This window comes from Hyperolius riggenbachi, chromosome 1 (assembly GCF_040937935.1).
Source record: "Hyperolius riggenbachi isolate aHypRig1 chromosome 1, aHypRig1.pri, whole genome shotgun sequence".
NCBI classification, from domain to species: domain Eukaryota; kingdom Metazoa; phylum Chordata; class Amphibia; order Anura; family Hyperoliidae; genus Hyperolius; species Hyperolius riggenbachi.
The window spans coordinates 443448902-443470497 of NC_090646.1; the positions used below are offsets into that span (position 1 = coordinate 443448902).

Consider the following 21596-nt stretch of genomic DNA (forward strand, 5'->3'; position numbering starts at 1 on the left):
TCAACCACAGCGGCACACTCATTCATTTCAGATTGCACAAAGTCAAGACTCTCATGCTTTACCCCAGAAAGGCAGGAACAATCATCCGACAACGATGTCTCTTTATTAGAATCAATTGGTTGGTGTGTGTGCAACTCATCCAAAATCGTTTGCCATACATAGATCACCAGATCCACATCATCCTTGTCACATTCATCGGAATCAATCAGAAGGTACATAGGATCAAGACAAGCATTCAAGACATCTTCGCCTTTTGCGATGTAAAAATCGCAAAAGGCTTTCCAATCAAAATCGAATTCCTCCAGCAAGGCCCCAACATCCCAGGAAGCAAATGGGGGTTCAAACAGGCCAGTATCCAGATAATCTCCATAGGGGTGGAGTTCAGGAACAAGAACAGATTTTTTAACTGCTTTAATGTAGTGTGCGATCCTACCTATAGCAGGATCCACATAAGCTTTGGATTGGGGCAAAAAACCTGGAAACTGATCAGCAGATGCATTATAAACATCATTATCATACTGCATGGTTTTGCCCATTTCAGACTTGACAGAAATAACCTCTCTATCTGTGGTTGCCATGGGCAACGGATCTTTCCGCTGGGAAGCCTTCCTAGATCTTTTACGTTTAGACTAAAGGTAGCCATACACTGGCTCGATTCCCGTCCGTTTCGACAGCAGATTCGATCCTGGCATCGAATCTGCTGCCAATCGTTCGCGGTAAACGCAGCCGCCGATCCGATTCCCTCCCGGAATCGGATCGGTCCGTCGATCGCGCCGTGCGGAAAATTACCCTCGATCGCCCGCGGGTAAAGTGCGCGTCGCTAGCGGCGGCCGATCCGATCAGGTATACATTACCTGAGGCTGGCTCCCGGGCGTCTTCTCCGTGCTGCACGGCTCTGTTCCGGCTCCATCCATCCCGGCGCTTCCTGTGTCACTGCAGTGACCAGGAAGTTCTAATAGAGGGCGCTCTATTTGAACTTCCTGGTCACGGAGTAACACAGGAAGCGCTGGGATGGAGCCGGAACAGAGCCGTGCAATGCGGAGAAGAGGACCCGGAGCCAGCATCAGGTAATGTATATGGGGGGGGACAGGCGGCAGGAGCAGCTCAGCAGATGGTGAATCGGTTTCAGGCTGAAATCGATTCACAATCTGTTTGCAGTAAAGGCAGCCATACGATCCCTCTCTGATCAGATTCGATCAGATAGGGATCTGTCAGATGGTCGATCTAATGGCACATCGACCAGTGTATGGCTACCTTTAGAGGCTTTGGATGGCTGCTTTATGGATGAAAGAGTAGATGGAACAGCTGATTGAGCTGCTGACAACAACTCATTAAGGGGGTATGGTAATTGAGGTAATCTCAGCCAATTGTGAATTAAAAAGGCCAAGAATTCCAGGGGTCTTTGACTCAGGGTGGTATGATCTAACACATCATAAGCCCACATTGACATTTCGCCCCTCAACAGAATGTAGACCATTTGGGGGGCCCAGGTAGACACTGGGGTGCATTGGAATTCAGGGTTCGCTAACAGTTTCGTACACTCAGACAAAAATTCGTCTGCTGATTCAGGTTCAAGTACCTTTAAGAGATTTAAAAAACAAGAGCCATATTCGACAAAATCGTACAAATCGGAAATTCCGTCTACACTGGGGTTTTGGGTTTGGCTGGTCATTCTGTAACGATTGTGGAACTTTCTCCGTGATCAGCGCACAACGCGTGCGCTGACACGGCGGAAAATCCTCCACAAGCGTATATTTGCAGGCACCCAGCAAAAGGTGCTACGCACCTGTAGAGGGAAATTCCTGTCGGCAGATGGCGCTGAGGAGTGCAGAGGAACCAATCCTGTGTACCTCCACAAATGCCAGACAGGAATTGTACGAAGCGCAGAACGCAATCGCAAGAGAGGCGATTGCGAATGAGAACGAGCAAAGGGACAGGTTGTATGTGTGTGCGCCAATCCAGTCGGCACACCCCGCGACCGCGCACACACAACAGCAGATATGAAATAGGAACGCGATCGCGAGAGGTGCGATCGCCAGACGTGACACAAGGCAGATCAGGACACAATACGAGGTTAGCAAAGGCACAGCAAATAATACAATGAGAAGATACGGAAAATAACAAACGCTAGCTAACCGCGAACACCGCACTCATTCGCAACAGTGCACGCGGTTATGCGCGATCTCCACGTGATAAGCACAATAGAGGCAAGCACGCCTAACTAACCATTAACAGACAAACATGAAACAGAGGACGCGAGCGCTTGCTTAACGGTTACCTCACCGAGCCTCCAGCAAGCGTAGCGGACAAAACAGACACATGAAAACAGGGACAAGCAAGAGATAGGATCCACAGCACTAGCGAAAAGTGGCTAGCGCGATCCAGGTAGAGAGTAGCAGAACAGAAGGATCCCCAGCGCTAGCGAAAAGTGGCTAGCGTGATCCCAGAAGACAGAACAGAAGGATCCCCAGCGCTAGCGAAAAGTAGCTAGCGCGATCCCAGGAGACAGAACAGAAGGATCCCCAGCGCTAGCGAAAAGTAGCTAGCGCGATCCCAGGAGACAGAACAGAAGAGATAGCTGGTAGCAACCGCTGCACCAGCTATACTATACTCCAAGAACAGAGATCAGAACCATTTCCTGTCGACCACCTTTGGGAAAGGACAATGGCAACAGGCAAGACAAGACAGAACAGGCAATACAGATAATACAACCTGACTGGGCTAGAAGGGGAGCCTAAAGCAACCCCCAGGAATTAACTATACTAGATAGCAATGGCTGACACTCCAGCAGTGTCCATCAGGAACAGATCATGGAAAGGAAATGACCAGCAAAGCCTTCTGGGAAACATAAAGCTCTTATAGTGCCAGTCATCAGAGAAGGCAGGTAGGGGATTTGCATAACGAATGTATGCAAATTCCCCAGCAAGAGAACAGACCAGAAACTTGCAATGGAAAGACAGGTCTCTGTTCCAGAGACCTGCAGCCCACAGACTAGAGGAATGGACAAACAGCTGTCTGCCTGTGCAGCCAGCTGAGCGGATCATCACAGGTAGGGTCAGGTGGCAGTGCTTAAGAGTGCCTTCATATGAGGGCCCCATTAAAGTTTTGCCCCATGATCTCTAGCTACGCCACTGTCTTCTTCTTCTCTCCTCCAACCTGAACCACTTCACACCAAAGGGGTTTTTACCCTAACGGACAAAAACGATTTTCACCTCTCAGTGCTCATCCCTTTTATTTGCCAATAGCTTAATCACTACTAATCACAATGAATATCTTGTTTTTTTCAACTCTAATTAGGCTTTTTGGGGTTGATATTTGTTTTCAGTAATTACTTTATTTTCTATGCATTTTAAAGGGAAAAACAAGGGGGAAAAAAGGAAAAAATACACCATTTCTCCAATTTCATCCCCTATAGTTTTATTATAAACAATGCTACCATACATAAAACCCACACATTTTATCTGCCTATTTGTCCTGGTTATTTCAACATTTGAATTATGTCCCTAGTACAAAGTATGGTGACAATATATTTGGAAATAAAGGTGTATTTTTTTTCTTGTGTTTTTTTTTACAGATCTCACGTGCATGCGCGGGAACTTACAAGCGCCGGGTCGTGCACGAGCACGTGGGAGCGTGCGTGGGCACACGTGCCCACGCACAGCGTCAGCAGCGCTCCTTAACTTATAAAAATGTTCTGGAGCCGTTAAGAGGCTCCAGTGGAACGTTTTAATACGCCTGCTTGTCTTTAAGTGGTTAAAGTAACTAAAGGGGATGCTGATAGTGTGAACCCATTTATTAAATCATTTAAAAAAGTAGAATAAAACTCACACCTAGTTGTACGAAAAATAAACATTAAAATCATAAGAATGCTGTCAATACACACTGGTTCTAGCCCATTTGTGCTCTGTCTGACCAACCAGGACTCACCAGGGGAAGAACGAATATCTCTGGGGGACTGATTGGTTGGATGAAACAAAATCCACAGAAAAAAGAAAGTCCCAGAGCTCAACTGTGCAGTGCAATTTCAATACCAGGGAGTCAACCAGTCAGCACCTGGATCCATCAAGGTGCAGATACATCAGACCAGCAGAAAAAGGAAGACTGGGTCCTGGATTAGTGCAATTATAGCAGAAAATTGTATTCCATAGCAGCAAAAAGCACACAACGTTTCGGCACTAGGCCTTTGTCAAGTGTTGGATGAAACAAAATGTCATTATAAATGGGAAGATTGGAGATCCCATAACAATCCAGGAAGCACCTACTACAGATATATAAATTGTTTATTAAATGTGACTTTAGTCCAGGGGTCCCCAAACGTTTTGGGTCAAGGGCCGGGTCAACTTACTTCAGACTGCTGGGGGGCCGGAGTATACATAAAATGATGTAGAAGTCTTTGCGGGCCAGACAGTGAAGCATACCCGGGTGACAACCTGCAGTCCAATTGGACAGCAGTGTCACCTGATGTGGAATTTGATTGGAAACCAACAAATTACTGCTTTCTGGCTTCCATGTGGATGGGTGGTGCCAGACTGCTATTCTATATGCTGACCTCCAATATTTAAAAATGTAGCTGACTGCATCTATAAGTAATACTTTTTGTGTGTGGGGGGCCGGTAAAAAAGCCTTAGGGGGCCACAATTGGGCTCACGGGCCTTAGTTTGAGGATCACTGCTTTAGTCAATACACAAGTTTGATGTTAATGAACTATTCAGTAACGAGAGCTTAGAATATGGCAGTAGATTTGTGATCTTTTACATTAATATTAAATATTTTTAAAGAGAAATGTAACAGGTGAATGCCTTTAACTACTACTACTACTACAGTGTAACACTAATGAATTCTCTATTCTATTTGCATTGGATGCCTACTGAATGCAAACAATATGTATGTTTATATTCTTGTAGGAGCAAGACTGCATGAAGTCCACAGACCGTATTTGTCGGCAGCTCCTTTACCACCTGACACCACATTCCAAGTGGCACAGGCACAGTCTACCTCGGAGGAAAAGCATGGCATGGTGAGCTGCATTGCAAAAAGATGGCCAGATTGCAAAACAAAAAAAGACAATGGGCCTGATTCACAAAGCGGTGCTAACAGTTAGCACGCTGGTGAAAAGCCCTTTATCACGCCTAAACTCAGTTTAGGCATGATAAGTTTAGATGTGATAAGTTTAGGTGTGATAAGTTTAGGCATGATAAGTTTAGGTGTGATAAGTTTAGGCATGATAAGTTTAAGCACCAACTGGGTTAGCACCGCAGTGCACAGCTGATCAAAAGTTTTGCGCTTGCAAAGTCTGGTGCACTTCGCATAGCGTTTAATGGCGCTGCTTTGCGTGCAGGACTTTGCGCGCGATCTAAACTTATCTAAACTTAGCATGCCTAAACTCATCAGGCCTAAACTTATCACGCCTAAACTTATCACGCCTAAAGTGGCTTTTCACCAGTGTGGTGCAATGATTATCATGCCTAAAGTCTCTAACTGGGTTAGCACCACTTTGTGAATCGAGCACAATAATTACTCTCTCAATTTCTCATACATAATGAAGTGATTTCAGACTTAGTAAGCAGGAGATTTTGGCTTCACTTCTCATGTCAAAGCTGTGTTTCATTGGTTAGATATAGCAGTATGCTGATTAAAGGGGCCCATACACTCAGCCGATTTTCTGGCCGACCGATCGATCCCGATCGATCGATCGCAAATCGGTTGGCCAATCGACCGATCGATGGCCGATTTCGATCTATTTCGATGGATTTCCATCGAACTGGCAGGGTGGAAAATTTAGGTCGATCTGATGAGATTGCTTATTAGTTTGCATTGGCCTTAAAGAGACTCTGTAACAACAAAAAGATCCCCTGGGGGGTACTCACCTCGGGTGGGGGAAGCCTCAGGATCCTAATGAGGCTTCCCACGCCGTCCTCTGTCCCACGGAGGTCTCGCTGCAGCCCTCCGAACAGCCGGCGACTGTGCCGACTGTTCAATTCAATATTTACCTTTGCAGGCTCCAGCGGGGGCGCTGTGGCTGCTTTCGCTCCGAAGGAGGCGGATATACCCGATCTCAGTCGGGTCCGCTCTACTGCGCAGGCGCCGGAGACTTGCGCCTGCGCAGTAGAGCGGACCCGACGGCGATCGGGTATTTCCGCCTCCTTCGGAGCGAAAGCAGCCAGAGCGCCTGCGCAGGAGCCTGCAAAGGTAAATATTACGTCACCGCTGTACGGAGGGCTACAGCGAGACCCCCGAGGGACGCAGGACGGCGTGGGAAGCCTCATTAGGATCCTGAGGCTTCCCCCACCCGAGGTGAGTACCCCCCAGGGGCCGTTTTTTCGTTACAGTTCCTCTTTAATGGAAATCTGATGGCAAAAAAATGCCATCAGATCGAATTTCAATAGATTTCAAACTGAAATCTATTGGAATTCTATCCTGGTAAAAAATGTTCTTAAAACGGATCAGATAGATCATCAGATGCATTTCTTATCTATCTGCTGCCAATCTGACGAGTGTATGGGCACCTTTACTGTATGTGAGAATGGCAGAAAAATATTCAAGGGCCAATATGCAATTAACTTTATCTCCTGAGTTTTCTAATAGGCAATATTTTCACAACTTAATTAAATGCCTTTGAAGCCACAAGCAAGCGAGAAAATACTAAACATAAAGTGCTGAAAAGTTATCTTAAAGAGGCGATAAAAAATATCTCCTAGGAGAGAACTCAGGAGAAAAAGGGAATTGCATATAGCCCCTGTTCTTTACACTTATTTTTAATGAAACAAACACTTTAATTTGCCTTATTACAGGACACTTGATAAAAGCTTTTCTCCTACGTTTTCTTCTAGAAAAAAGTACCAAAAAGTAGGTGAAGAGTAGTGTCAAAATTATTTTCTTGCATCCTGGTGGCTGAAAAGGCATTTTATTAATAAGGTGTAAAAAAAGAAATATTTCTCCTGGCAACAAGTTGGTAAACCAAGAATCCCAAGGAAGGGGAAGGGGCACTGGACAACAGACACAGATTCCAGTGACGAGGAGAAAAGAAACGTGAATAATCCTTCTGACAACCCTTCTGGGAAACCAGGGTCTGACCAGCGATCTCACCCTTTAGGCGGAGCACAAGGAGGGGAAGAGGGAAGCATAAGACAAAAAAGAAAAGGACGTCATTTACAGTGGGAGGACAGGAAACATCCCAAGAATCCGAAACGGAGAAGGAACTGAACCTTCCCACATCAATTAACAGCGAGACTTTAGAAATCTTGAATCTCACTGACGTGTCACTTCCTGATGGAGTAAAAGATCTTTTGCAGAAAGGCCTTAATTACAGTCTTGCCACCGACTTTGATTACGCTAAGTTTAAAGTTGACCTTTACAAAAATATCAGACGCCTTAATATCAAGCTACAGTTCCTTAAAAAAGAATTTCCAGTTAACCAACCTAAAGCTATGTGCTGGGGTGATGCCAAAGTGGGTCCATTGGGCTTTAGTCCTGAGATCGAATGGTCTGACCAAGACCAGCAAAATTTGGATATCCTAAAAGAATTGGAGTCACAAGCGGATGAAGGATTAAAAAGCACGCAAAAGTATTTTAGGCCCTGCAGATCAGTTGTCCCTTTTCATGTACAGCCAGGTTCTAGTCTCGATATTTATCAAAAAGTAGTAGAGAGGGAGATGAAGGCACAAATCTACCCCAAGGCAGATAATAACCTTTCTACTAAAGAAATACGGGCCCTGAAGTGGTTGCAGAATCGCCCTGATCTGCAAATACGTCGGGCAGACAAAGGAGGAGCTATCGTGATATCATCAACAGAGCAATATAGAAATGAGGCAATGAGGCAGCTACAAGATACCACGATATACCAACGCCTTCCTGGCGATCCCACCATCCGATATCAAAATCTCCTAAGAACCTTGTTACGCAGAGGGGCTGAGCAGGGTATCATTACACCGAAGTTAGCCAATGATCTTTTGCCTAGTCATCCCATTAAGCCCATTTGGTATCACATACCGAAGGTGCACAAGTCCCAGACCAATCCCCCTGGCCGGCCCATCGTTTCTGGGATGGGTTCGGTCACGGAGAGGTTGTCCAGGTATCTGGACCACGTCCTGAGGCCACTACTCGATTTAATTCCCTCCCACTTGGTAGACACCACTGATGTCCTAAGGGGAGTAGAGGACTATCCTTGGCACGAAGGCGACCTCTTGGCTACTATAGATGTAGAAAGCCTTTATAGTAGAATTCCACACAACCTGGGCATCGCAGCAATTAGGAAGTTTCTGGATTATACAGACAAAGACGATCAATTTAAAGACTTCGTTTGTGAATGTCTCCAGTTTGTGTTAACACACAATTCGTTCATTTTTGACGAACAATGGTACTGGCAGACTTCGGGAACTGCTATGGGAACATCTGTCTCCTGTACTTATGCGAATCTTTTTCTCGCATGGTGGGAGGAGGAATATATACATTCCCCTCGTAACCCCTTTAGAGGTCAACTCAGGGCGTGGTCCAGGTACGTGGACGATGTGTTGGTGTTTTGGTCTGGGACTCGTGCCACCTTCGATGAGTTTGTGCATTATATTAATGCTAATGAAGCCAATATGGCCTTTACAGCGAGCACAACACAGGAGAGGGTAGCCTTTCTTGATCTAGAGTTAATAATCAAGGAGGGCAAGCTATTACCAATAGGATTCCGTAAAGAAACGGCATCAAATGCCCTACTCCACAAAAATAGCTTCCACCCAGAGCATGTAACCCGCACACTCCCTTACGCCCAGTTCCTCCGACTACGTCGCAATAACGCGCTCGACGAAGATTTTCGCCGGCAGTCGGAGGATTTGGGCAAGAGACTTTTAGCAAGAGGGTACCAAGCTGAACTAATACAACAGGCCTTTAGAAAAGCCAACTCTAAAGAAAGAACAACTTTAATGAGTAAAAAGAAGAAAGATATATCTGCAACTGTGAAGAAGACACCAATGTCGTTTGATTATACAGCAATGTCAAACCAAATCAAATCCATCATGGTTAAAAATTGGGACATTTTGCTAAGAGACCCTGTCTTGAAACCTTTGGTGGTTGAAGGACCCCTGTTCTCCTTTAGACGTGCCCCCACAATAGGATCAAAGGTCAGCAGAAGTGAGTTTACTACCCCGCATAGAGGCAGCTGGCTGGAGAAATTTAAATCCCATGGGAACCATAAATGCGGCCATTGCGTATCGTGCAACCATATTAAAATTGGAAAAAGCTACCAGTTAGGGCCCCTACGACGTAAAGTTAATGCGTTTTTCACGTGTCAGACAGAGTACGTCGTTTACGCTATATGGTGTCCCTGCGGTCGCTTCTATGTGGGAGAAACCACAAGATCAATTAATAGACGTTTTAGAGAACATTTTAATTCCATCAAATCAGGCCATGGTTCACCCAGATTGATTGAACATGTTAGAGAAGCACATAACAGTAACCCCGCAGTATTAACTGTTGCAGGCATTATCCATGTCCCTCCATTGAGAAGAGGAGGAGATCGGGAAAAAAAGCTTAAAAGGGAGGAAATACTGTTAATTATCAGGACTGAAGCCATGGGCCCTTTGGGTCTTAATGACTACGTTGATTTTTCATGTTTTTTAGACCCTTAAAAATGTATATCAGGATGATATATCAAACAATATTGGAGAGCTGTTTACAACCACCTTGTTCCCCTAATCGACTAAGTGTGTGCTCTACTCGATTTATATGTCAAACTTTAGGTCCAGAGCACTGGAGGCAGTGCTTTTTATAGTTTTTTACCTCCCTCACTCAGCCTTCCTCTCTCTCTTTTTTTACCTTGCTCAAGTCTGAGCATTTTAATGCACCATGTGAGGCACCATTCTGCCATACACCCCGTTTTATAGGTTTTGTAGTCTCCTCATAATCTGCACTAATTTTTCTAGCACCAGTACACTTTAGGAGTCACTCCAGTTTGCACTTTATCTGGTTATAACCAGTCTGAATCATGGATTCACAGCGTACACATATTTTACACATATTTTACACATCTTTTATATTTTAGGTTTAGTTCATGCAGTCTGGTCTATGGCCACATGATGGCGCCAAATCTTCTACAGGTGCTTTGCAGAGCAATAGCTCAGTTGCCCGTCTAATGTAGTGTGGCACATCGCAGCACCTGTAGTTGAGTTCTTCTTCCGCACGGAAGCCATGTATGAAGCGCAGATGCGCTCCATTACATGATTGGCTACAGGGGAAGAATAGGGGCGGTACCAGTAGGCGGAAGTGCGCCGAACGCCCGAGCAGAGGATATTTCTAGCCGGTCAGCCAGCCCAAGTTACACAGCCTCCGTAGAAGCGCTTGGATAGCGCGAAACGGCCGTCAGGCTATTCCTGCACCTAGCGCCCACCATCAGCTCTCCATTTTCAGCCTCTAATGCACGGTATGTTTTACCCATTCACCCTGCACGTGATTTGATGTACACCTATTGGCAATAAATGTACTAGGAGCAGTAGTGCCGACTCTGCATCTTCTTTTCTCAGTAAAAATATCACCTCAGAGAAAACTTAGGAGAAAGGTGAATTGTATAAGGGCCAAAATATTTATACTTTCAAATACAGTTGTAAAGTGCTATGTTAAGCCCCTGTATTTTGGAAAGCTATGTAGTTTGAATTGTGCGGGGAAACTAAAATAAATGTCTTTTTTCACAAGTCTGACATCACTTTTTCATTTGTGTGAAAACTTAAAGCGTTTACTTTAAAGGATACCCGAGGTGACATGTGACATGATGAGATAGACATGGGTATGTACAGTGCCTAGCACACAAATAACTATGCTGTGTTCCTTTTTCTCTTTCTCTGCCTGAAAGAGTTAAATATCAGGTATGTAAGTGGCTGACTCAGTGCTGACTCAGACAGGAAGTGGCTACAGTGTGACCCTCACTGATAACACTGATAAGAAATTTCAACTATAAAACACTTTCCTAGCAGAAAATGGCTTCTGAGAGCAAGACAGAGATAAAAAGGGTCAATAGTTCATAAATTTTAGCTTTGGCATACTTCAATAACTGTGTCATTGAGCAAAAATAATAAAACCGTTAAAACTTAAAAAGTAGATTTGAACATCAAACAAAACTGTGGAATATCTTAAAAAGTCATTTTTAGGAGAAGGAAGATAGATACAATTGTTTATTTCATTAGTTTATTTTCGCCTCGGGGGTCCTTTAAGGCAGGGTTTACACTTATTCTGTGTTCGATTTGCAAAACTGCAAAAACTTTTTTGCCGCAGATGTAATGTATCTCAATGACATCCCATTGTATTTCCAGTTTTCTGTAAATCTTACGTTTGCAAATGTTATGCACTCAAAGTCTGCTTTTTTTCCACGTGCGATGTGGGATTCATGTTTCAATGCAAGTCAATGGGAATGCTGTATAGTCAGTATTTTGCATGAAAATTCACAAAATTTAATCACATGGATTTTCATGCAAATTAACTCCATTGATATTCGGAGAAAAATCACACTGTGAAATTTTGCATAAAGACGCATATAAAATCACAGAAAATGTGCACAAATGTATGCTGTATACAAAAGTAATTTTTTTTAAAAAGTTGAATCGTGCATGTGGAAAGTGGCATGCATAAACTGTGGAAAAGTGGGAATAGACTCTAAACGAAAAAAAAATCATTTTATTTAAAATCACCGCATATGATTGAAACAACAATGTTGTCGCTTAAAACTATTAAAATTATCTTTGTATTTCTAACTATAGTCAGCCCTGGTGTTTTGTTTTGTTTAAATCTCATATCTGCTGCAGTAAGAGAGCGTCAACAGTATTTTGGTTTACTGCATCTGCAGTGTGAAAGTGGACATGATGCATTTTTATTGCAATACTGTGATTTCTCATGGTATTATGGGCAGGATTGTACTGTGGAAGCATTTCAGCATATGCAGCAGAACTGGCTTTCTCTAATGTAAGAGAAAATACAATGGGCAGTCTGAGAATCTGCAATACAGTCTGCTAATATGTCGCAGTCTGTACCGGGTTAGTTCGTTTATTTATGAAGTTTCTTTGCTTTTTTTTCTGAGTTTTACTTTAGGAGCTTCATATTTATAAGTGGCCTAGTGATAAATAAATACAGCTGTTTACAGTTTATAATACTTTCCTAAGAACGTATACTTCTTTTCTGAAATTGCCTGTCCAAGTTTTCTATGATTGTGCAAGTTTCTTGACATAGGTCCTAATGATCATATGAGTGTCCTGGTATAGATACCAATGAGAGTATGAGAGTCCAGACATAGAGCCATAGTCAGTAAACTCCAGTAAAGTTACAATGTTACCATTTCTTCTTCAGACTACGTAGTGTGTATTATGTAATTAGTGCAACCCGTGTTACCTGGGTAACGCATACTGTGCTTTTTGCATAGAGCTTGTTTACTTAGTAACGCAAGCATTACCTGAGTGATGCAAGTTGTGCTTATTGTGCACCATGCACTACATAGTTTGCTGAAATAAAAACCTTTACCTGAGTTTACTGCATACACCCCATAGGTCCTAATGATTGTATGAGTGTCCTCACATAGGTCCTACATTTGTATGAGTGTCCTCACATAGGTCCTAGTGATTGTATGAGTGTCCTCACATAGGTCCTAGTGATTGTATGAGTGTCCTAACATAGGTCCTAATGATTGTATGAGTGTCCTCACATAGGTCCTAGTGATTGTATGAGTGCCCTAACATAGGTCCTGATGATTGTATGGGTGTCCTAACATAGGTCCTAATGATTGTATGGGTGTCCTAACATAGGTCCTAATGATTGTATGGGTGTCCTAACATAGGTCCTAATGATTGTATGAGTGCCCTAACATAGGTCCTGATGATTGTATGGGTGTCCTAACATAGGTCCTAATGATTGTATGAGTGTCCTCACATAGGTCCTAGTGATTGTATGAGTGCCCTAACATAGGTCCTGATGATTGTATGGGTGTCCTAACATAGGTCCTAATGATTGTATGGGTGTCCTAACATAGGTCCTAATGATTGTATGGGTGTCCTAACATAGGTCCTAATGATTGTATGAGTGTCCTAACATAGGTCCTAATGATTGTATGGGGTCCTAACATAGGTCCTAATGATTGTATGGGGTCCTAACATAGGTCCTAATAATTGTATGGGTGCCCTAACATAGGTCCTAATGATTGTATGGGTGTCCTAACATAGGTCCTAATGATTGTATGGGTGTCCTAACATAGGTCCTAATGATTGTATGGGTGTCCTAACATAGGTCCTAATGAATGTATGGGTGTCCTAACATAGGTCCTAATGATTGTATGGGTGTCCTAACATAGGTCCTAATGAATGTATGGGTGTCCTAACATAGGTCCTAATGATTGTATGGGTGTCCTAACATAGGTCCTAATGATTGTATGAGTGTCTTGACATTAGTAAACTCAGGGAAAGATTTTTATTTCTGCACACTGTGTAGTGCATGTTGTGCAATTAGCGCAACTCGCATTTCCTGGGTAATGCTTGTGTTACTAGGGAAACAAGCACTACACAAATAGTTCTGAGTAAGTTACCCAGGTAACGCGGGTTACACTAATTGCTTAACAGTCACTACATAGCCTGTAGAAGAAGTGGTAACAATGTCCTGACATAGGTCCTCATGGTCGTATAAGTGTCCTGACATAGGTCCTCATGGTCGTACGAGGGTCCTGACATAGGTCTTCATGGTCGTACGAGTGTCCTGACATAGGTCCTCATGGTTGTAACAGTGTCCTGACATAGGTCCTCAAGGTTGAACGAGTGTCCTGACATAGGCCCTCGTGGTTCAATGAGTATCCTGACAAATTTTCATGATTGTAGGCGTTTCCTGACATAGATCATAATAATTGTATGTGTGTCCTAACATAGGTCCTCATGATTGTATGAGTGTCCTGACATAGGCCCCCATGAACGTATGAGTGTCCTGACATAGATCCTCATGATTGTATGAGTGTCCTCCTGACATAGGCCCTCATAATTGTATGAGTTTCCTGTCATAGGCCCTCATGATTGTGTGAGTGTCCTGACATAGACCCTCATAATTGTATGAGTTTGCTGTCATAGGCCCTCATGATTATATGAGTGTCCTGACATAGGCCCTCATGATTGTATGAGTGTCCTGACATAGGCCCTCATAATTGTATGAGTTTCCTGACATAGGTCCTCATGATTATATGAGTGTCCTGACATAGGTCCTCATGATTGTATGAGTGTCCTGACATAGGTCCTCATGATTGTAGGAGTGTCCTGAAATATGTCCTCATGATTGTATGAGTGTCCTGGCATAGCCCCTCATAATTGTATGAGTGTCCTGTCATAGGCCCTCATGATTGTATGAGTGTCCTGTCATAGGCCCTAATGATTGTATGAGTGTCCTGTCATAGGACCTCGTGATTGAATGAGTGTCTTGACATAGGCAAGCATGATTGTATGAGTTTCTTGACATAGGCCCTCATGATTGAATGAATGTCCTGACATAGGCCCTCATGATTGTACAAGTGTCCTTACATAGGCCCTCATGATTGTATGAGTGTCCTGACAGTTTCTCGTGATTGTAGGAGTGTTCTGACATAGATCCTAATAGTTGTATGTATGTCCTAACATAGCCCCTCATGATTGTACAAGTGCCCTGACATAGGTCTACATGTTTGTATGAGTGTCCTGACACAGGTCCTCCTGATTGTACAAATGTCCTGATATAGGTCCTCAAGATTGAATGAGGGATTTAACATACCGTATATTTGGGCGTATTAGACGACTGGGCGTATAAGACGACCCCCCAGCTTTTACAGATAAAATATAGAGTTTGGGATATACTCACCGTGTAAGACTACCCCCTCTTCCAATGCACACCAAATAAAAATTAAAAAACATCATATACTGGTGCTATGTATGAACAGATACTGGTGCTGTACTGTATGTGGTACCCAGTATATAACAGTATATAGGCGATTGACTGGTTGGATTGGTCAACTCTCCCTAAGTTGATTGGTCAGCTCTCCTTGCCTACCTGTTTATCAGAGCGGTATTTAAGAATAGATTGCACTGTGCCCATAAAACACGCCTCTTTCACCTTTCTGGCCCACCCTTGTATCCTATTTACCTCCTTCTCTGCCTCTCAGATCTCGCACCTGCTCCGCTTTACTACAGTTCTCAGACTGAAGGGAAATTCCAATTTTGTTGAGAGAAACTAAGTCTTTTAAAGCTTGGCTTTGTATATAGTGAGGATTAATGGCAGCTTATTAACTTTGATGTTTATGTGCAAATAAAACACAGTCACTCTACAGGGCTGCCAACAGAAACTGGTAGATAGGAGTGTTAAATGGAGTGTCAATTGATTAGTGCTGGAATCGATAATGAGTAATTTAAAAAACAGTTTCCAGCTAATTACTCATCTGATATTAAGAGGGCTTTTTGGTCCATTGTAGTCCCTTACACACGCCTAGGAGTTCAGGTTCACCATGATCTTGCTGGGTAGCCTGTAACTCTGGATGTTTCAAGTCCTACAGCATAGAGCAGGCATGGGCAAACTTGGCCCTCCAGCTGTTAAGGAACTACAAGTTTGCATTGCAGGAGTCTGACAGCCACAGTCATGACTCATAAAGGCAAATGCATTGTGGGACTTTTAGTTCTGTAACAGCTGGAGGGCTGAGTTTGCCCATGCCTGCCATAGAGCCACATGAATCTATGCCATGCACTGATGAGGATCAACCAATCTGAAACAGTCTGTATGCATGTTGGATTATTACAATTAACACGCTGACACATCATTGCAATTCAGGAGTTCTGGAGGTGTAGCTAGCTTACAGGGAAAACAAAGGATGATTTACATATTCAGCAGTGATGCACTGGGAGACATCATATGCTCACTCCAACTTGAATTATCACAAATACCCTTTGTTTTAAGAAGGCAAGCTTTTGTTTTTCATTTGATAAGGTGACAGTTTCTAGACAGTCTCATTGCAACAGTATTCCAAGCAGTACACAGAGTCACACTGATAGGTTTGCAAAGAAGAAGCTTTCTCTCAGTTTGGCTGCAGAATGAAATGGAAAGGAATTTTTAATAACATTACATTTGCAGGTGGAACACTCTTCTCTATTTATTGTAGATGTGTAACAAAAATGGAATTTCCTCTTAATGTTCTAGTCTGCATCATTGTAAAGAGAGTTTTTGCATTTAATGTAAACTATTGCCTGTTGCTTACACTAAGATATAGATAAATCACTGAATATTTCTTTTTTGACAGCCTGAAAAGCAGCTTGCAGCAGAAGACCAATGCAGAGACCCTGGATGTCTCTGGTATCCCCTTGTCTACCAGAGATATGCAACGCGTAATACACTACTTACAAGGCCATGGCGACAGCCTTACAAATGTGGATCTAAGCTTCACCGATCTCACAGACAGCACCTTGTCACTGGCAATGCCCGCCCTTGCGGTACTACCGAATGTTACACACCTCGCACTTAATGGAAACAGGCTCACTTGCGCCACTCTTAAGGAGCTCAGCGAAGCCATGAAAGATAGTACAAATTTTCCCTCATTGGCCTGGGTGGACCTGGGCAACAATGTGGACATCTGTTCCATGCCTCAGCCTTTGCTACTGGGACTGAGACGTCGCTTGTGCCATCAGAATCTGCTTCCCACCATCCCTGAGGCACAGGACAGCGACATATGCGAAGGAGGTGTTTCCATGCCATTCCCACTGCCTTGGGACAGGTGAGCTCCCTCGGTGTAAGTACCACGGAGACAGGGACTGATCACCCCTCTTCACACTAATGTTGATCCCATCTATACATAAGAAGAGATTGGATGTCACACTCACTGTGCCATAGGAAGTTTGTTTTCAGCCAAAGAGGAGGGGCACCGGATAAAGGTACCCCATAGCCCCACTCATCTTCGCCCATCAGGTGAGGAGCCCGGAGGCAAGGCAGCCCATCACAGCTCAGCACCGGCCTCATCACTGCGTGTTCTGTGGATTAATCTCCAAACAAAAGAAGCCAGTGATCACAGCCGGGCAGAGACAGAACTGCAGTGTCAGGAAAATCGGAAGGGGGGAGTGGGTGCCCAAGACCTAGAGGAGGGGGCATCTGTACCAGCGGAACGATTTTAAGAGACAAAAAAAATTACAATGCACTTAAATAAGAAAAATCTGTACATTACAGTTCATGCAGTAGTGGACAGTGTTAAAATGCTGACCAGCTCACAGAAGATGAATACTGTAAATCTGACAGTACACTAGTACAGTAGTGACAGCAAGAACTGTGCATTCACCCAAGAGAAAAATGCACTCTCTGTACTGCTCTCGGTTATGCAGATTGACTGTTTTAAATGTACAGCTTATACATTCTAGTGAAATGTGTATGAAGAAGATGCAAAGAAAGAGTTAATGAAGATTGTAAGTGTATGATACTATTAATTTCATTGCTAAGACAGAAACGTCTATTGACACAAGTGCTTCATTCTTTCAGGTTTGGGAGAAATTTACCTTTAGCCATAGGGGAGTACTGTTATTTAATGAAATTGGAAGCTCTGGTTATTAAACATTGCCGGACTATCCACGTCCTTACCAGCAATCTACTGTGAAATGAAACATTGTGAATTAAGCCTTCAGTGTAAAACAATTGTGTTTCTGCCTCCATATCAAATGTATCTGTGATATACTGATACTTAAAGGACCACTATCACACAAAAAATGTAAATTTTTAAATACATGTAAAAACATACTAATAAGAAGTACCAGAGTAAAATGAGCCATAAATTAAGTTTCTCATATGTTGCTGTCACTTGCAGTAGGTAGTGGAAATCTGACAGAACCGACAGATTTTGGGCTAGTCCACTTCTCCATAGGGGATTCTCAGAATGGCCTTCATTCTTTATAAAGACACTCCCTAAAAAGCATTTATACAAAGATAGTGGCCAGCCTCCCTGCTCACTTCACACTTTTTTGGCAGTTGGACGGAGCAACTGCCATCCCGGACCGGGACCCCACCATATGCAAACAAATCGAGCATAGTTATTTGGGTTGAAAAAAGACATACGTCCATACAGTTCAACCAGAGAACAAAGTACAACACCAGCCTGCTCCCTCACATATCCCCATTGATCCAATGGAAGGCGAAAAACCCTTACAAGGCATGGTCCAATTGCCCCAAAAGGGAAAAAAAATCCTTCCTGATTCCAGAAGGCAATCAGATAAAATCCCTGGATCAACACCTCTGGGCATTACCTAGTAATTATAGTCATGGATGTCTTTCAATACAAGGAAAGCATATTAGCCCCCTTTAAATGCAGACATAGAATTTGCCTTAACTACAGTATTTCCTGTGGCAATGCATTCCACATCTTAATCACTCTTACCGTAAAGAACCCTTTCCTAAATAAATGGCTAAAACGTATTTCCTCCATGCGCAGATCATGTCCTCTAGTCCTTTGTGAAGGCCCAGGGGAAAAAAGCTCATCCGCCAAGATTTTATATTGCCCTCTGATGTATTTATACATGTTAATTAGATCCCCTCTAAGGCGTCTTTTCTCTAGACTAAATAAACCCAGTTTCACTGAGTGCTTTTGAAAATAAAACCATAAGAAATCCACACACACACACACACACACACACACACACACACACACACACACACACACACACACACACACACACACACACACACACACACACACACACACACACACACACACACACACACACACACACACACACACACACACACACACACACACACACACACACACACACACACACACACACACACACACACACACACACCATGAGGAGATGGGCTACTCCAAATCCTGTTGGTTCTGTTAGGTCTATTGTTATATTGTTTATTGTTAACAATATGTCTATTGTTATATTCACATATTTTGCAAAACCTGCCATAATGTTTGCTATAACTACTACGACAGTGTGGATCTTTTCCACCACATATTTATTATTATGAACGCATTTGAAAAATGCTAGCTGTAAATATTGCCATATGTCATCTTAATATAGCTGCATGTTAGTCAACAGTGCCTCTCTCTAATTCCTTGCATTTCCTGTGCAGGAGTGTACTCTGAAGCTGCCATGCTGGATAGCCTTACACTGGAGAGAGAGAGAAAGTTAGAGATTGATAAATAATTTTATTTTTTATGATGGAGATGAAAGTCTTGTGAGGCTTCAGGCACACACTTACCATTAGAGCCATGGCTGGGAAGAATAGAGAGTGCATCACCTATTCCAGAACCAGAGCACCAGGAACTCTGCCAGACTGGGATGACCATGCGTAGTGGCTGAGGCCCAGAACATGGCACGGGTAATATTATTTATATGTGTTTCACTTATCACATCTAAGGGAGTAATGTAGGCAATGGTGATAGAATATCATCTTTTATGTCAGATCTACTTGCAAGTTATCACTTTGAAAACATTTTCTCTATAGGATATAATCTTATCCACTCATCCACTGTTAAAGACACAAATTTGAAGCTTGATGTTTGGTAGAGGAAATGTTGCAATCACTCTTAGTACAATGATTCTGAACAGTATTGTGGGATGCTGTGTGCCATAGCAAGGATTTGTTGCTATATGCCATGTAACTGGTTTATGAGCTAGCAGACAGAGAGTTGTAATAAGTACAAGTATATATGTATAAGCTGCCCATAGACCATGGTCCTTAAAGGTGGACTTAAATAATGAAACAAAAGAAATTAAGCTAGAAAATGAGTATAAGGAGGATAACAGATCTGTATGTCTGGCCACAATTAGCTGTTTCATTTATATATTGTAATTGGAAATTGTGATCTATCGTCTGTCCAGTCAGGGCTATGGACATGGAAGAATTGGGAAAGGTTAGGCTGAGAAAGCAGACATAACTGTTTCTTCCCATAGGCTTCCTATGCTAACAAATCAGCTGCCATTGTCTAACAGAGCTGCTCCCTCAGTCTGACAGATATAGCAAACAATATAATCAGAATCAGAATCAGAATCAGAATCATTTTATTTCGCCAAGCATGACTGGGTCAAGCCCGGAATTGGGTTTGGCACAATGGAGCGGTACATAGAATAAAGAAGGGAAGACGTTAAAATGACAGTAATACCTCGTACTCCAATATGGACATACACAATATGCAATCATACAAACACAATATACAACATACAATCAGCATTGGATATACGTATAGCTCAGTGTTACTCTTTCAAAGACACACTGCTAAAGACTGTCGCTCCTATGCAGGTGGTAAGGCGCTGAAAGAGGGTGGTAGAATATTAAGAGAGTTCAGGAGGCTAACGGCCATCGGGAAGAAAGAGTTCTTGTGTCTGGTGGTCTTGGTGGGGATGGCTCGGAGTTTGCGCCCCAGTGGAAGTGGGGTGAAAAAACAGTGGCCTGGGTGAGAGGAGTCGCTTGCGATCCTCAGTGCCCTGGCTCTCAGCCTTGTGTTGTACAAGTGGTCAAGTGGAGGCAGAGGTCTACCGATGATCCTCTCCGCCGACCTAATGATCCTCTGTAGTTTGTGCCGGTCGCTGACGGTGGCTCCCACATACCAGACCAAGATGGCGGAGCATAGGATCGATTCAATGGTGGCAGTGTAAAAGCATGTTAGAATCATGCCGAACTTCCGAAGTTGGCGGAGGAAGAAGAGTCTTTGCTGGGCTTTCCGTTGGGTTGAAGTGATGTTGACCCTCCAGCTGAGGTCGCTGGAGATGGTAGTGCCCAGCAGGCGAGCGCAGGGTACTCTGGCCACCTCGGTGCCTTCAATGTAGATGGGGGGAGGGGAAGGAGCCGACTTCCTAAAGTCAATTATAAGTTCAACGGTTTTGGCTGTGTTAAGCACCAGGCTGTTCTCCTTGCACCAGTGGCATAGTCTTTCCACCTGTTGCTGGTAATCCTGGATGTTGTCCTTGGTGACGAGGCCAACAATGGTGGTGTCATCCGCAAATTTTATGACTTTGACAGAGTCTACCGTGGATTTACACTCATTTGTGTAGAGGGAAAAGAGCAGCGGGGACAGGACGCAGCCCTGGGGTGCCCCTGTGTTGGTTATCACTTCTCGTGAGTAGATGTCACCCAGCCTGACAGCTTGGGATCTGTTAGAGAGAAAGTCAACGATCCATAGACGTAGGGTGGGGTGGACCCCAAGTGTGGCCAGAACATTCTGAAGAGTGCGTGGGCATATAGTGTTAAATGCTGAGCTGAAGTCTAATAGCAGTACTCTGGCATACACGTCCTTCCTGTCTAGATGGTTGTAGATGTATTCCAGACAGATGTTTAGGGCGTCATCAGTGGACCTATTTGCCCTGTAGGCGAACTGGAGTGGGTCTAGTAGGGGCACGGTGGATAGCTTGAGGGTGGATAATACCACTCTCTCTAGGGTCTTCATGATAACGGACGTCAGGGCCACCGGCCTGTAGTTATTGAGGTCAGAGATGCCTTGCTTCTTAGGAACAGGAATGATGGTGGACCTCTTGAAGCACGCAGGGACCTTGCCCTCTGTCAGTGACCTGCTGAAGATGGCGGAGAGGATGGGGGAAAGTTGCTCCGAACAGGATTTGAGGCAGGCTGGGGACACGCCGTCGGGTCCCGAGGCTTTCCTG

The 21596-nt window shown here is 43.7% G+C and overlaps 2 protein-coding genes across 4 annotated transcripts in view; one reads left to right on the forward strand and one right to left on the reverse strand.

Annotated features, from left to right (window-relative positions):
• GGT1 (gamma-glutamyltransferase 1) overlaps positions 1 to 16852 on the reverse strand; it is a 222987-nt gene extending 206135 nt beyond the window's left edge. Inside the window, exon 1 of the mRNA XM_068238301.1 lies at positions 16830 to 16852. Coding sequence (XP_068094402.1) covers positions 16830 to 16837 — 8 coding nt within the window. The 5' untranslated portion in view covers positions 16838 to 16852. The remainder of the gene's footprint in view (positions 1 to 16829) is intronic.
• Positions 1 to 18598, forward strand: part of LRRC75B (leucine rich repeat containing 75B) — a 97768-nt gene extending 79170 nt beyond the window's left edge. For all 3 annotated transcript variants that reach the window (XM_068238315.1, XM_068238313.1, XM_068238309.1), the window contains 2 exons: positions 4905 to 5017; positions 16253 to 18598. In XM_068238315.1, coding sequence (XP_068094416.1) covers positions 4905 to 5017; positions 16253 to 16727 — 588 coding nt within the window. In that variant the 3' untranslated portion in view covers positions 16728 to 18598. The remainder of the gene's footprint in view (positions 1 to 4904; positions 5018 to 16252) is intronic.
• Positions 18599 to 21596: the final 2998 nt, after the last annotated feature.